Here is a 16,985-nt window from a genome sequence, read left to right as displayed (position 1 = left end):
TTTATAAACTCAAAACACACTACTTTTTAAAATGGAGAAGCTGATGTTAACATCACTTTATTTCCCTCAATAGAAATGAAAATGAACTGTAAACAAGGTTCAGAAGTTGCACAGCAAGTCTCCGGTCTGAATAACGGCGACAACACACTCACAAATCTATAAATGATGAATTGAGTTTCTTTGCATTACAGGCAGCAGACGGAACGGAGACGCTGGAAAGTAGAAAGTGGAAATGTCTCCAGCTGAACTCTCCTTTATCACTGTGTTCTTGTCCTCTGCCGGATCCTGTTCAAGTTTCCTTCACTTTCACTTTGTTGAATTAGGATAATTAACTCTCCTGACACACTATGCAAAGTAATCAAATGTGTGCTTTGGCAGTATGTGAATTAGTTTAAAAGTCTGATTCACTGTGCTCTACCATCTCCCTCTCTCTTTCTTAGCCTCTCTCATTCCATACCTAACACCGCCCAGCGTTGGCATTTATCCATGACTTTAATGAGATGGGCTACAGGAATGATGAACTTAACTAAATCATACAGAGCGGGGGAAATCTCTGGCTGACTGACGCTGCCAAAAAGAGACACAAATTAATCAGTGAAACACTGGGGATACATAAAGCAGGCATTTATTAGCGGTACATGAGCTGACAGATCAGTTAAGAGGAACTGACGGGCACTAGTTTTATGGATGCACAAACAGGCAGAGCAGAAGAAAAACACGATATTCATGCTTCTGTCTCCACAATCGTGCTGGACCGAGGCTCATCTGGTTTATTGCTAGAGCATGTTTATTAATAAGAATCCCTTAAATCCTCTATACCATAAAATTAAGTATGATTGAGTTAGTGAAAAGATTTGTGTATGATAAGGAACGTGTTTGTAATGATGAATCCACAATAACATGAGCTTGCAGACTTGCAGCTTTCAGCTTGTAGTTTTGTTTTGCACCTCATGTAGGGCTGCGCGGTATGACCAAAAATGTGTATCACAGTATTTTTCAAAATTCTGATGGTATCACAGTATATCCCAATATATATATTATATTATATTTTTTCCACAACATGGTCACAACATTTCCTACCGGTTGAGAGAGGAATTAATGTAGTAGACTGACTAAGGATGGACTATTTATTTTACTGTGATGATGAGTAAATATTGTAAAATAATCCTACACTAGTAGTAAAACAGGTTTGCGTGAAGAAACAGGGACAATTACGGGTTAAATAAAAATATTAAAACCATCTCATAGTCAATGTAAACTGTCCAAAATTCTAAATTGTCTTTTTACTTTATTTAACTTTTTTTGTATTTAGGCTATTCAAATGTCCCACCAATAACCAAATTTTACAAGGTTACATTTTAACACATCATCACAAAGTAATTGTCCCTCACCTGATACTCATAATTACTGAGCAGAATGCGTCATAATACAATTCAGTGCAGCCTCCTAACTGAGTGGGTGCTGCTACACTGGGGCACTATTGACAGAGATAATATGTGAAACATACTGCTGTAGATAGCCTCCAAATTAGTAACGTTAAGTTAGCTAAACTAGGAATTCCGTGTAGCCTACCTCTCACCCGATGACAGCTAAGCTCTGATATCCTGAGTCTCTGCTCGGCTGCTCCTACTCCTGGCCTCCCTCTCTAGTCTTTTCAGGTGTCCAGTCAGCTGCATGCCTTCCTGTTTTCAATCTCCAGATTGTTGCTGAATCTCATCTTTCTGACTTGTATTTTCATCCTCTTGTACAAAATGCCATTTTTTCTACATCTGATTTACGATGGAAATACTTCCAAAGTTGCCTCAGAAATGGCCTTTTACCTCAGTTGACCCTAATGCACTGAATGAAAACACCAAGCGTTCCTTGTGTTTTCTTCAGTTATTTATGATGTTGTTTTGGCCCAAGACATTTTTCCCCGGAGGTGTTACATTGGGACATTCTTCGCCTGACACGGTTTACAGAGCCAACAGCATGCTTCTGAGGTCGCTGACTGGCCAATGACATTCCAGCTGCTCCCACGGTAACCAGTGGCAGGAAGGAGGAGAGGGGGGTCGGCTTGCATCTAGCCTCAGTGCATTGTTTGGTCTCAGACCAGTGTTACTTTTTACTGCCAAGTCAAGAAACATGTTAGCAACTGCCTAGCACATCAACTTATTGGATAACTAATGGGCCTTCAGAGAACTGAGTGCGGGTGGATGTAGGCGGTGATGTGATAGTGTGTTTATATTTTATGTTTATTAAGTATTTAATACAATAGTGAGTACAGTATGCAAGCTGTGCTAGTGCTTTGGCAATTTAGATTGTCCTGGGAACTGGAATTTGAATAAAAACTTGACTCAATCCAGTGTTAAGTGAATTGTGTCGACACTGAATTGGCCGAAAATGTCGGGTCGGGATTTGTGAGGTTCAGTGTAACAGTAAAGACTTTAGCAGGAAAAGCTTAGTGACAGATCCTGCAGAAAAAGCAAAGAAGCTTCTCTTTTTTTCTCTCTCTCTCACACACACACACACACACACACACACACACACGCACGCTCTACAAAAGTAGTTTCACTGGCTGCCAGATAAGCTAAAGTAATAACAGTGCCATCTCAGCTAATTTTAGCTCTGTATTGAATGTGCCGCCACTGGTATTCATGGCAACATTTCTGGCTGAGCTTAGCTGTATATCGGTCTGCATTGCCTGTCTCACTCGTTCATATTCTCTTTTCTCCTCCTGATCTTATTATCTCTCTTCTTTTCTGTGCTTTCTATTGCATTGCGCCTTCCCCTTCAATCCTCCATCCCCTTTTTTTTGAAAGCTATCCCGCTTCATTTGTTATGTGCGGCTACGACTAATGTCTGACATTTCTTATCTGGAAAATAACAACGTGATCATTCCCATATCCCTTTTGTAAACTATGTTAAAGCCTCCTTTTTAAAGAAAACATCTCATTAAACCTGCTGCGACTGATCTTTTCTCCAGATCTCTAAACCGCTCTGCAGTTCGTACGTCATGAATCCAAATGAACTCAGTAAAGACTACTGACCCCCGAGAATAGCTGTTTTTGTGCCAGGTATTAGCCACGCCTCTGCTCTCTTTTCGGACTTCTTTCTTGACAAAATTAAATAAAAACCTTGCAGCTCTTGGTATAATTTATTTGAGGATTCAAGAGATGCACCCAGCCTATTTCCATGTGCAGCCTTGTGGCCAAGCCAGCCATATTGAGATTGACCACATCAATTTTGAATGGCCGTAGTCCAGCAACAAGGAAGCAGTTGGCGACCCCGTGGTACAAACATCAGTGGATTGGCACGGGAACAAATGGACAGAAGCTGATTTCCATGAAACATTATGTATGCAAGTTGACAGCTACTTCAAAGCTGGTACATATTTGTTGCTCACTGCTTGACACATGTTCTCAGTCTACACATTCCTAGTGTGTCTGGTTTGTCTACAGCATTGAAACAAGTTTTGCACTGTCAAAAATCTTATGTAGAAAAGGGAGGCATGCATTTTCTAGATGCTTTAATTGCATTAGCCATGCGAGGTGGATTTGGTGAGTAGTTCATCAGGGAGGCATAGAAGAAAGAAGTAAGTGATTACTGAGGAATTTTATACTTAAAAGGGTTGGATATAGATTTCAATACAAATCTGTTTCGCACTGTTGCTGTGTTTCTCTTCAAAATTGCACATTTGGGGAAAATAACTTCATAAAGTAAAAACAAACTTTAAGGCCAATACACAAACATTTACATCTACCTTAATGAGGTTTGATACCTGGTAACAGATATCGTGTCATCATGTCATCAGCAAGCTTACCTCTCTGACCATTCTGCTTTTACTGTTGATGAAAGAATGCTGTTAAATCTGCAGAGAGAGGGGGGCTCACTTCCCCGTCTCTCCAAAGTGTTGAATGTTCCTCTTCTCAGTGATTCTTTGTGAATTAATAGAGGAAAGCCTTTCATGTGAGATAGTTAAAACATTCTACTTCATAACTAAAGTGGAAATAAAAACAACCCGACGTCATCACTCTTTTAGGCAGACTAGAGGTACAGGACATTATTATGGGGGGTGGTTTAAAAAGAGCTGCAGACTGGAGGACACTTCGAGCTATGCTGACTCAGGAGACTTACTGTATGTTTAGTTTTCTGCATTTAGGTCATGTCCTTTTTTTGCGGCAACTTAAGCCCCTGGCCTCTTCAGACATGCACCGTAATCCCTAAACGGCATCATGTTTGGAAAAAGAACCCGAGTCACTTCTTCCTACTGCTCGTGGACAAATACTCCTTGACATGCTCTCATTTTATGTCATTACATATCTGAAGCAATCTTCGGATGATGACAGAGAGGATTTTTAAAGTGCCGCGTTAGACTGAAAATAGATTTGATGCTTTTATAATAACAATAATCATAATTCTAAGGTGGCTCGGTCCCACATGGACATTGAAATATGTGTTGTCCCTGTTGCGGCGAGGAGAAGATAACAACTGAACTATCTCTCGGCATTCTCTTCAGACATAACATCCTGCTATATGGCTGTCCTCACACCCTTGATACCTTTCATATAGTCATTCCATTTGCAGCCTTCATGTCCTTAAGAAGAGTCAACATAACACGTTTCCACAACTGAGACTTACATGTGAAAACTAATAAAAAATATGATGTTTTATTTATATATATATATATTTTTTTTTTTTTTTTTAAAGCAGGACCTCAGTGAGAGTATGTGATCTCTATTAGTCGCTATGCCAGCTCTTGACAGAAGACATCTAAACTACCAGAGCACCGTTTGTGTTGACATAAAATCTTATAACAGGAGGGTACGTCACGCTGATTCACTGCTTGATTTATTTATTTTTTTATTAAACAATATATTAAACTGTCTGGCTGGCTGTGGCTTTATTTTGGCAATGGTGGGAGCCCCCCCCTCTCTCACTCCTGTTGTCGGTGCTGCAACTCCTCTGCTTGACCTCTGGCTACATGCCTCTTGTACTGTGCAAGGAGAGCACTTCACAGTTCCCCAGTGAAACTAGAGCTTTGCCTTCAGCCTCCTGCCTTGACATGTCCTCTGGGCTATTTTTACTCGGGCAGTGGCTACTCCTGCTCTACCCATACTACAGCCTACCTACTGAGGGCGTGTGTTTAAACGTGCGCTGCGGTGTGTGTGTGTGTATGTGTACACGTGTGCATGGGCGGGGTGAGTGTCAAAACTGCATTTGGAAAGCTCTGTGTACAGAATGGTTTACAATCATAATAATAAAACAACTACAATAACATCCAGCGTGCTGTAATTGAGGGGCAGCCTCATAGCTCGGGAGTCGACAATGCAGCAGCTGCAGCTTTGTAGATTCAAATCCCTCATTTCTGTCTGTCTAGTTCTGCCTCTGCTAATTCATTAAACCAAAAGTACGTAAAAAACACTAAATACTAAACCTCTTAAGGACTTAATTTTATAATTTACGGGAACTCTCAATACTAAATATATTAATATAGAACAAATTGTTATGTTTAAAATGTTTAGGATGACAGTTGTATAAAATTTCCAGTTTCGGTGGTTGTTTACGAACAAACCAGAAAGAAGTATTCATGTATGAAATAAAGAGTGAGAATCAAAAAGAGAATTAGGGATGTTCACTGAGAACCAGTTCTTTTAAAGAAGTGGTTTCATCTGGTTCAATTCATCGATATCGTTACCGTCATGCGGAACGATTCCCCTTATCGACTGTTTTTGTGCCGAATCCTTGCGTCACAGTCCAGGAGGTGGCCGTAATGCACCCAAAAGTTGTTGTTTGCCAACTTCTATAAAACAAAAGAAGAATCTTTACATTGAAGCCAAGCGGCAACCTCCAGGTCTGAGCGATGAAGCTCATGCGGAAGTGCAAAAAACTGCAGTTCATCAAGCAGCCACTTGAGGCTGCCTCCAAAAGGGAGCAAATCCCCCAGAAGTCCAGTGATATTTACAGCGATATCAAACATGTTAACAGTCTGGAACATAATTTATTTCACTGTCCATGACAACTCATGCATTTTATGTTTTTATTAAGGTTTAAAATTCTGTATAATTAAGACTGTTCACGCTTTGAGTGACAGGCAGTAACCTGAGCTAACAGGTAGCGGAGAGTTGGGTCTCAACATCTGACACCACCCCCATGCCCATATTTGGAATACCCGAGTGTGGGTGGAGTAAAGCTCATCCAAGATGGTGACCGCAGGCTCCGCCTATTTTGGGCTTCATTTTTTAGAATCCAATGGGTGACTTCACGATGGGTTTGTTCATAGATTATACAGTCAATGATCAAAGCATATCATTCACGTCATGCGACGACAAGCAAGACGCAATGGCAGACGGACTGAAACTGTGGCTTCACTTCACCAGGAGAGAATGTATCAGTGCAATGTGCATTTTATGCCCCACCATAGTTTTTAGCAAGGGCGGCAACACCACTAACGTGTGTCTGATAATGTGTCAATGCATTTTCTGTTTATACGAAACCATGAACTGCTACTTTTTCTAAACAGAATTTTACAGGAGGAATTGATAAGGGAAATCGATAAACAGAATTGATAATGACATTGTAATCAATAAAATCTTATTGATGACCATCCCTAGAGATAATAATACACATGTAAAAAAAAAACTGTCAATACTAATAGTCACGTTATCTATATATCCTCATATCAACATGCCAACACAAATACTACTACCATTGAACGATAGTCATTATCACCAGGGTTTAATCAGTCAAATCATGAATTTCAGTTGATCGTGCAGCTGCGCAACACAAACCGGGTGAACATCTCATTGCTACAAAATGCAGGAAAAACAACGAGCATGCAAGTTAAAGCTGTTACAGAACTGGTGCTTTAAGATTATGCGCTGAAATATTAAGTTTGGCCTGTGAATCTGCATCCCGGTGTGCTTGGTCACCCGAGCCAGTGTCAGTGCACACAGCTGGAGGAAATTACATACCCTCTCTGCCTCCAGCTGGTTCTCAAGATATGCCCACGCACGCCAGAACTACATACAACAGAAATACAACATTAAGATGTTTTTAAGATGATAAAACACCTCCTGAGTTTTTGCTATGTTAGGACTTTTTATTTTATCTAAGGCTCTGTATTTTAGCTGAGATAACATTTGCGACAGAAGTCTTTACACATGGGTTTCTTCACCATTTTGAAGCAGCTCTTAAATGCTACAGTTTTCAACTCATCTCTAAACCTGGAGGCTTCGAGTTCTAATCTCTCTCCTTCCTCTCCCTCCTCCGTCCTCTTGTACTTTTTTTTTCCTGCCTTTTCTCTCTTATCTAATTCTCTCTTTCGCGCTCCTGCTCTGCTTCAGTGAAGTACATCAAGGAGATGTCCGCCTTCTTTAAAAGCTCCGGGTCCCCTGGAGCAGGCCTCCCGTGGGATTCTCCCCCTTCCACACCTCAGAAGGCTCCCGAGTTGTCCCATGCTGAGGCGAAGGAACCCCGCTGCATCCCACTAAAGATGTGCCAGGTGTTACGAAAACAGTGCCCCCCAGACACAGAAAATAGGTACTGCATGTTAGATGTTTGCAGCTTTGTGTAATATTTTATTCCGTTTAACAATCTGAAGATAGCTTAATGATGTATAAAAAATGATAGATAGCTAAGACTATTGTAATAAGAACCCGCATATTCTCACCAATGGCCCTTTGTTCCATCCTTCATGTCTTTATTTTTCCACTCATCTCACTCGCCAGGTATTTCGAGGTGATTTCATCCAACAGAAAGAACTCTGTGTTCCTGCGGGCAAAGGACCCAGCTATGGCCCAGTCCTGGTACAATGCCATCCAGGCCGGAGCTGCCAACCTTTTAGCACGAGTGAAGGATGAAATGAAGAGCATGCAGCCTGGTATGGAGGTCAGACATCTGGGCTGGATTACAGAGCAGGTATGGAAGAACACTCATGTACATGGTCTATACTAGCAACAGTAGCTCTTTTAACTCTTTATAGTGTCGTAAATGCTCCTGACAGTGGCGTTAAAATATAAATACACACACACAATTTTGTGTGTCAGATGGACAATGGCTTGTCCGAAATTTATGAATATCAATTTAACTGTTTGATAAACGTCTCTTCTTTTACTATAGCATGGGAAATGATGGTTTAATTAATGCAACGCAGGATTGTGCACGCTCCCTAAATAGGCCTGTGTTTGTTTACATTTAGAGCACTGTTCTGCTGGTGCTGTGCAGCACTTGAAGATGTGGTTTTATGAGCTTGAGCAAACCAAAGTGGCTGCAGATGGGTGGTTCTGAGATGTCTGTTGTCAGGGGGAAAAACAAACATGTTTCACGTTTCATTTGAATGAATCTCCACACTCTGTGTTTGCACCAAAGTGCCTTTTAAAATGAACTCCAGCCAAATAAAAGTCAGGAAAATACAAAAGGTTTCAAGCGTCGATTTGTTGTGCCAACAATAGCAGGGCAGTTTTTTTTTCATCAAGGGTCACATATGGTAAAAGAAAAAAGTAGGTAAATTATGTTAGGTATACACCGATCAAGCATAACTTTATGACCACCTTCCTAATATTGTGTAGGTCTCCCTTGTGCTTCTAAAACAGTTGTGACACATAAGAGAATGGACATGGGTCTTCTGAGGGTGTACTGTGGTGTCTGACCACACAGTGTTGTTGGTGGGGGCCTTTGGGTCCTATGGTTTGAAGGGAGGGGCCTCTCTGGTCTGTGTCTTTCCATGAAAGTGTTTTGATTTATTTAGTTACTAGAATAGTTGGCAGCTCATTCACAAAACAGCAGCTTCAGATTTCTTCGTACTCATGGGTGGGGTGGGAGGCATGGGAGGACACAGGGAAAAGGGGTATATTTCAAGTGTACTATGCAAGTACGTTATTGGAATTATTAACAAGTGAATGCTGTGGAATATATTTTTAACAGTGGTGCACTCTGTGGGAATAGTGATGCTTTGGACTGAGGCATGGTTGGCAGGGCAGGAGTCAGTTTGGTGGCTGAAAGACATCAGAGAGACAGCTGTTTGTTCATTCTGGTTCTCAGTTTGCTTTTCTGTGATGTTAAGTAAGTAACTGTCGTCTTGCAGATAATAAAAAAAATAACAGCTGTGTGGTGTCTGTCGAATCCGTTTTCTCATCTCATGCAATCATCAAGACTTTAATTTGATGCACAACTGTGTTGAATTCCAGCCTGTGTTTACCTCACATTAATCCTACGACTTCAGGGAGGCACCCTTCCATGAAGTCACCATCTAAGAAAGAGTTCCTATGTCGGGCAATGACTTGAGCACCTTGGAACTGGCAATTGTGGCATCTTTCTGTGTTTTTTTAGCACAGGGGGAAAAACAGTTGTCTTTCTCACAGACTGGGCCCCATTTTCTTGGGTTTTGTCTGTTTGTTGTTTGTGTCGTCTTGTTCGGCAGCAGTGCCTGACATTTGGTTTCGTAATGTCATCGTACATTATACTTTCGCCACAGCGACAGTTTCATTGCATATCAAACAGACACATCTCCCCTCATTTTCTGTGAAGAAATATAAATGAAGAAATAATCTGAGAGGCTATGCTAGGCCACAGATAATGGTGTAGCTCAATGCTACTTTGAGTTTAGCATGTTCACCAGATCACCATCTTACTTTTCAGGTTTACAACGCAAACATTTGCTCTTGAGCACTAAACCCACAGCATAATAGAAGTTATGTCAACTTGAGGTGACAGCCAATAGGAGCCCCTGTTGGTTGAGTTATGGTTGACTGACATATAATGCAAAGACAGTTTCCCTAAATGTTTACCACAAGGAACAATCTGAACTATGTCAAATAGACAATGCCAATAGGTTGAGGGCAGATGAAGTGGCAGCAGCATCATATTACATCATATGATGTAAAGTAGAGAGCCAGCTTGGAAACATTGGGGAGAGAAATATATGAGAAATAGGGTCACCCAGGCAACGAGACGATGGAATGTCCACTAGCAACCAGCTGTCTGCAACACAAATCCCTTTATATGTGGGTGGGGCTTTAAGGGGACAAGAATGTCCAAATGTAATGGTAAAGGATTATCTTCTTTTAATTGTCTTTTAATAGTTGACTACAAGCCTAATTGTGAAACGTGTGGTCGTACAGATAAAAGTTCACCAAAATCTGCAGGATTCCACATCTGGGAAATATGTCACATTTCTTCTCTATGTGGGTAACTGTTAATGCACTCTGGACCAAAGTGGAGACGGACGGAGCAACAGAGTCAAAGAAACCTCTAACATCCTACATGAATCCTACATTTTATGTGCAGGTGTCTCATGGCCCAGAGAAACCTATTCTGGCTGTGTTGACCAACAAGGACCTGCTCCTGTATCCCTGCCTGCCTGAAAGCAGAGAGAGCCTCAGCAGCCCCACCAAGAGCCACTCGCTCATCACCACCAGGTTTGCATGCACAACAACCTGCACATACAGTGGCACATACAGAGACACACTACAAATTATGACAGTTGTGAAATGGCACACAATGAGTTCCAAACAGATCTTTTCCTCCGAGCAGCTCAGTTTTTAGTTAGCAACACTTTCCATGGCTTATTTTGGCCCAGTCAATGAGAACATGTTCACTTTTTCCGTACTGGACTATTGGACATTTTGCTACATAACATCATATTCATTTGGAAAACATTAGTGGAAGCATAACCTATGAGTCATGTATTTTCCCGTCCTGTGTACACCACACCTCAGTTTCCACTAGTTCTCTGCAATGTAATTTGGTCGTCTGGCTGCAAACCTTTCTGTAAATCTTGAAATGTCACGTTCTGCTCATGCTTTCTCATTTGTCTCATAGATTGGTCCACTCTGGCCCAGGAAAAAGTTCTCCTCTCCTGGACTCTGAGCTGTCGTTTGGCCTGCGTTCGGGTACCAAGCAAGGCGTGGAGACTCATGTCTTCAGGGTGGATTCTGCCAAGGACCTGTCCACTTGGACTCATCTGCTGGTGGAGGGTTGCCACAGTGCCGCTGAGCTCATCAAGGAGGTCACCACAGGTATGGAGACGCAGATTATTTGGTCATCATTCCTGTTTTTCTGCAGAGTTCCTCCACCCCTGATGCGGTCCCCTATTTTTCTTTTTACCCATAGGATTAGTCAAAAGATATGTGGTTGTCTTAGAGAATACCACATTCTTGCTTGAGTGAGCAGACGTGGCACAGTTACTAAATGCTATATGCCACACAATGAGGGACACACTACATAAGAGCGAATTATGTCCAGGCACCAGTGAGGCTAACACAAGTTGCGAGTTTCTGTATGTGCTGTTAATTTAGAGTGAGACCCTGAATTGTGATTAGTAGCAGAGTAGTAGCAGCAGCAGAGTCTAACCATCATTAACATACACTAACTAAAGAAGAACAAATTGCCAACAGCTTATTTATACCAATTAAGTTTCATGTAGAAATAAATTCCCTAAGGATGCATTTATTTATTTTCTTAATGCAGATTCTGTATACCTACTTTATGAGACAGGCACTGGTTCAAATACAATACAGGTAGTAATGTTATGTTGCCATCTGCTGGTTGCTTGAGGTGGTGCAACCATCAGATTTTGTTTTTAAATATCATTTTTAGAGCTAGATTTAGGACCAGGGTTCCTAATAACCAATATTTGAAAGCATGTTCTTCCCTAAAGAGTAAGCCATATTTTTTAGTGCATTAATGTATCGTATACATAGGAGGCAGTTGGGATCTTGAACTGTGAAAATAAACAGGTGTGAACGGAAGAAATAAAAGGTATTGGAGGTGATTGTGGCTCCACAGTCATTACCGTGACGTGTTCGGCTTCGGTGTAACCATGTGTTTTGTCTACTCTGGCAGCCTGCAGCTGGAATGGGAAAGAGTGTACCCTGGGAGTGCACATCGATGATGGTTTCACGCTATTCACAGAAGAAATGGGTGTCAGGAAAAGTATTCTCCTCCAGCAGCCCTTTGAGCGCCTCAGGATGTCCTCGGACGACGGAGTTCGTATGATATTCCTAGACTTCGGAGGCCCCGAGGCTGAGATTGTAAGTAACACTCAGTGAATAATGTGAATAAAACTGGTTGTGATTGGGGAAAATCTGCTGGACTGGTTTACTCCACGATATCTAATGCCAGTGAATTGAGTAGTTTAATATCTGTTTGAGGGGAAACAACACTGTCAGGGCTCTCAGCCACTCGTTTTGATCTTGGATTCTGCTCGAGATGGTCAGCTCAGATCCATTACCATCACAGACAACACATGACCAGGCCAGAAGTTACAACTCAAAAGACCAAATACAAATCACAAGCCCTTTTTACTGATGTTTAAGAAACGTAGTAAAATATTAAAGTGGAACTAAGAATTAAATTACAAGCACGCACAGTCACAAGACCTTTGCTGGCCTACAGCATTTATTAGCTCCGTGTCAAACATCACGTGCCATGTTACAGTTGAATTTGTTGTGGACATAAAGAACGTCAAGACAGTGGCATAGAAATCCCAGCCTGACAACCATTTTCTCATGCCAGCGCACAAGGATAAATGCTTACAGTGGTGTAGACCAGTCACATTGTGTTTTATTTTCGGCCTAATGTTGTCTTCTCCTTTCCCCGCTCCTGTCTCTCTTCTTTCAGCAACTGGACCTCCATTGTTGCCCTAAGACCATAGTCTTCATCATCCACTCTTTCCTGTCTGCTAAGGTCAAGCGACTTGGCCTCCTGGCATGATGATGGCCAAGCATCTAGAACATCACAATAGGAATATTCAAGAAAACATACGGCCCAGAAGACTCTGATACTCCAGACAACGGAGCCCAGGAGATCAAGCTGTCTAGCCCTATTTTTTTTTTCTGGCCTTCCTTGGCCTCTAAAAATGATCATCTGGGGTCACACACCTCCTGGTTTTTCCAGTGGAAAGAGAGAAAAACTGCAGCAATGATGGACATTCTTGTTGAACGTGTAGATGTAAGATAAAAAAAGAGGTCAGTAGCCTCTTAAAGAATCTGACACCTGTTTAATTGATGGCAAGCTGAATGAATCTGACAGACAGCCTGTATGTTAATGTTTCCAAGTTTGAAGTCCCAACCATTTTTTTTTGTCCCATTGTTTAGTTTTATTTCACGAGTCACGACAGGCCTTTGTCACGAGCTTCCTTTCATCTTTCAATCTTTGCTTTATGTGCTGAGAGCAGTCATAACAAAAGTTATTTCACAAATGTCCTGATTGATGTTGGACAAACATTTTTTTTATAAAAGGCAACTTGAGTGAAGTGACAGGATGACACGTCTGATCACGATCAATCGTCTGTACTGAACAATGTTCAGCATGCAACCATAATGATATACTGTGTCTATGTGAAGTTGCCTTTACCCTGAGGTTTAAGAATTTAAAAAGAAAACATGCTTTTCTACACATGAACAACTTATTTTATTTTTCTCTTTGTCTCTCGTTCCTGTTTTAATCCCACTCATCATCTGTGGCCTAACAAAGAGATTAATATATTATAAAAGTTTGTACTTATTGTGTATTAATCAACAAATTACATAAAATATTCCTGTATATCCTATATTCCTATAACAACATAATAATAATTTCACTGTCAATGGCCTTAGCCAGCAGTATCACAATTTTGACCTTGTTTAATTTTAGCACATGTTAAGTACTGAATCTCAGCTTTTATGTTTTTGCATTTATACCAACAAAGGTATGCTTAAAGAATACTAAGCTAAGAAGCGAAGCCAATTCTGTTTGAATAAGCTTTCATATAAAACACTGTTTTCATTTCAATGTGGAAAGAGACAACATTTCAGTGTTTACTCAGTGTGATGTAACTGGTATTATAGTTTGAGTCACTTTTGACACAGTCTGTAATATAAAAGCTAATGCCCTGATAGCTCCTCAAAAGTGAGGCCAAAGCACTTGGAGCTCCCCCTGGTGGCTGGTTGCAGTATAGGTCCGTATAGGTATGGATGGAACTGAGACTGAACTAAAACACAAAAAACAAATTATTTGGTTTCAACAATGATTTCTGTCTTACTAGGTTAATGTTAATATGATGCTGATGTATGTTCATGTATCCCATTGAGAAGTTTTGTTGCAGTTGTTATTAAAACAGGATGTGACATCATGATTGACAGTTGCCACTGACAGCTGGTCCCATAGGAACGAAGGAGTAGGAAAAAAGTGTAAAATCCAAAATCCGGAGGAATGAACGGGACCTGTATTCCTGGAATTCCTGAAATTGGGAATGTGGCATGCATTTTTTATACAGTCTATGCTATTGTCGTAGCAGCAACTACCAACAACACAGCAGGATACAAAACAATGCTTCTTCCTTCTCAACACCTTAGAAGGATGAAGTATGTTATTTAAAGGAGTAAAGTGGAGTCATCAGTATTTCATATGGAGTAGTGATATAGAGTGTTGCTTTTTGCTAACAAGTAAAGATGGCAGGTGTTGGCATCAATGTAGAGTGGAAAGGAGAAAAAAAATTAGGTGAAAAGTGAAAATGCATTGATGCATTTAGTTTTTAATATAGACATGAAAGCAAGGGAAATGTGTTATTTATTTTACAAAATAATAGAAACTGCAAGTTTCTGATTTGTTACTTATTCGTGTGATAGTCAGTAAAAAGATAATATATGATCAGTGCCTCCAGCACCGTCCTTACTGAGGGGTTAACACTAACCATGCTAGCAGCCACATGTCTCATCATTTTTGGCCTTGTTCTCTGCAGCATTAGCAGCATAGCTACCACCATCAGTCCAGCTAAGGATGACAACTGAAAGTCTCTTGTGAGTCTTCTCCAGTCCCAGAGTCCTGTGTGTCCCACTTTTTTGTGTGTTTTTCTTTTTTTTTTCCTTTTGCTGGGTAGAATTGCAGTTGTGGTTCCAACGACTACTACTTCAGTCACTAAAAAGCTACTGACCATTACTGTCAAACAAAACACTTTGACTGTGACATAAACCAAGCTGTCACTTTCCAGGTAGAGTGCATAACAGTTGACAGAATTGCACAGTAAAAGCGAGGCTGGTCGTCTTATAGCCTCTTTTACTTCATAGGTTACAGCAAACAAAAGCTTACATATATACACACACACACTTTTTACACAATCTGTCCAATACTATGATATGATGTGAAAGATGTTTACATCATAACATGTTCAATCATTTGTTTCTTTATTGTTATAAAGATTATTAACGTTGATTGAACATCTACAGTTTGGGGCCTTTCTCTCTCTTTCTCTCTCTCTCTCTTTCTCGTCGACACTAAACAGACTTGTATTAATATATATTTGAGAACTAAAAAAAAGTTTGCTTTCAAGAATAAAATGTGTTGTATATTCTTATTTAAACAAAGGTGTGCCTTGCAGGGTTGTTTGTATATAAACATGTAATAAACTTTGTTAACTTTTACTTTCTGTTTACTTAACATGTGCTTAATTTAGATGCCACTAAAATGTCCCTCTTAATTATCGTGCTTCATAATAAGATTCCCTGACAACAGCATATCTTTTAAAATCCCTTGCTTTGGACCAGTTTTCTTATTTTCTCAAATTATTGCGAATCAGAAAATAACATATCGTAGGTGTTAAAGCTCCACTAATCCATTTGTTTTACATTACCAATATATGAAATGCAAAGTTAACTCTCTGCAATCTGCATTGAGAATTTTAGCATCTTTCAGCTTTTTTGATAAGTTGTAAAAGATCTGCTGAACCCTCAGTACACCACATGTCTGCCAACAGTTAGTGACTTGTGAATCGGTTTGTGAGTAAAAATGACATTTTTCTATTCTCTTTTCTCTAACTTGAGATGGTGGAGAGTAAAACGGAGCTAAAATAGAGAGGAACATGGTCTTATACATTCAGTAAAAGACACATCTCCAAACTAATGCCAGTTCTGTTCTGTGTCTGTTTGATATATCGGTAAGTAAAATCTGTGATTTTAAAACACGTAATAGTGGGACTGGTGCTGCCTCTAGTGATGAAGCTCAGCTCTGAAACTCAATGCTGTAGAGCGTTTTAGAATCTTTCAGCCCTTTTGTTTCGGTTTCTAGGCCTCACCTTTACTGTTTTGATTCAGTCACTTCTCAATTCCTGATGTTTTGTCATAAAGTCGATTCAAGCAGTGACTGGTGAAGCGGTTCGTGAGTAAAAAGGACATTGTGCTATTACTTAGGAAACGGTGGAGAGGAAAACAGCAAAAACAGAGAATGTTGACCTTATACATTCATCAGGTAGCCAAAGGGTCCTCTCCAAACTAATCCCAATGCTCTTCTGTGTTTATTTGTCATGTAAATAAGCAACAGTTTGTGAACAAAAGTATGAAATGCGGTGACAAAGTTGACCCTGTGCTGCTGATGCCTTGCTCCACGGAGGTTTCCCTGCACACAGCTCCAGGCCTCCCCCGCCCTTGCCGTACATGACATGGCCTGGGCTCGCTGCACTGCATCTTTTGGATTCCACTTCGTCCCTGTTTTAACCGTCCTGCAGCACTGCAGAACGTTTTACAATCTGTCTCTGGCTTCAGTTTTGAGTCATTCTCATTTCAGAAAGCCGTTTTTATGCCGTAAAAGAAAGGATCTCCTGAGCAGTAGCATTTAGGGGCTTGTTTTTCTTTTGCTTAGGAGATCGTGGAGAGGAATATTGGACCTAAACAATCATCAGGTAGCCAGAGGCACGGCTCCAAATGAATGCTAATGTCACTCCGCGTCTGATGCGTGTTTACAGGAGAAACTGTCTGCTAAATGCTTCAGCCAGAACAAACATGTAAGGTTAATGGGTTTTCAGCCTCGGCCGTGGCATCTATAATTTATCTAAACAGCTCTTAACCCATAGTCCTTTAAGTCAGCCCTAATGCACTTCATATACTCGGCTGCAATTTTATATCATACGGCCTTAAACGAGCCGTTCCACTGAGCTGCTTCAGACGGCAGCCCTAGCCTCCATGCTGTCTTTATTTAACAGTGCCAGTTGGTGGTCTGACAGTTTTATTAAGTCCAGACAGATCTGTAGAATG

The 16,985-nt window shown here is 40.7% G+C and overlaps 1 protein-coding gene across 1 annotated transcript in view; it reads left to right on the top strand.

Annotated features, from left to right (window-relative positions):
* The window catches only part of snta1 (syntrophin, alpha 1), a 33,663-nt gene extending 18,283 nt beyond the window's left edge, over positions 1-15,380 (top strand). Inside the window, exons 3-8 of the mRNA XM_047583719.1 lie at positions 7,326-7,521; positions 7,710-7,899; positions 10,267-10,397; positions 10,801-10,997; positions 11,824-12,011; positions 12,601-15,380. Of these exons, the coding sequence (XP_047439675.1) occupies positions 7,326-7,521; positions 7,710-7,899; positions 10,267-10,397; positions 10,801-10,997; positions 11,824-12,011; positions 12,601-12,693 (995 nt within the window). The 3' untranslated portion in view covers positions 12,694-15,380. The remainder of the gene's footprint in view (positions 1-7,325; positions 7,522-7,709; positions 7,900-10,266; positions 10,398-10,800; positions 10,998-11,823; positions 12,012-12,600) is intronic.
* The last annotated feature ends 1,605 nt before the right edge of the window (positions 15,381-16,985 follow it).

This window comes from Mugil cephalus, chromosome 4, assembly GCF_022458985.1.
Source record: "Mugil cephalus isolate CIBA_MC_2020 chromosome 4, CIBA_Mcephalus_1.1, whole genome shotgun sequence".
Lineage (NCBI taxonomy): Eukaryota > Metazoa > Chordata > Actinopteri > Mugiliformes > Mugilidae > Mugil > Mugil cephalus.
This window is presented reverse-complemented; position numbering and strand designations above follow the sequence as displayed.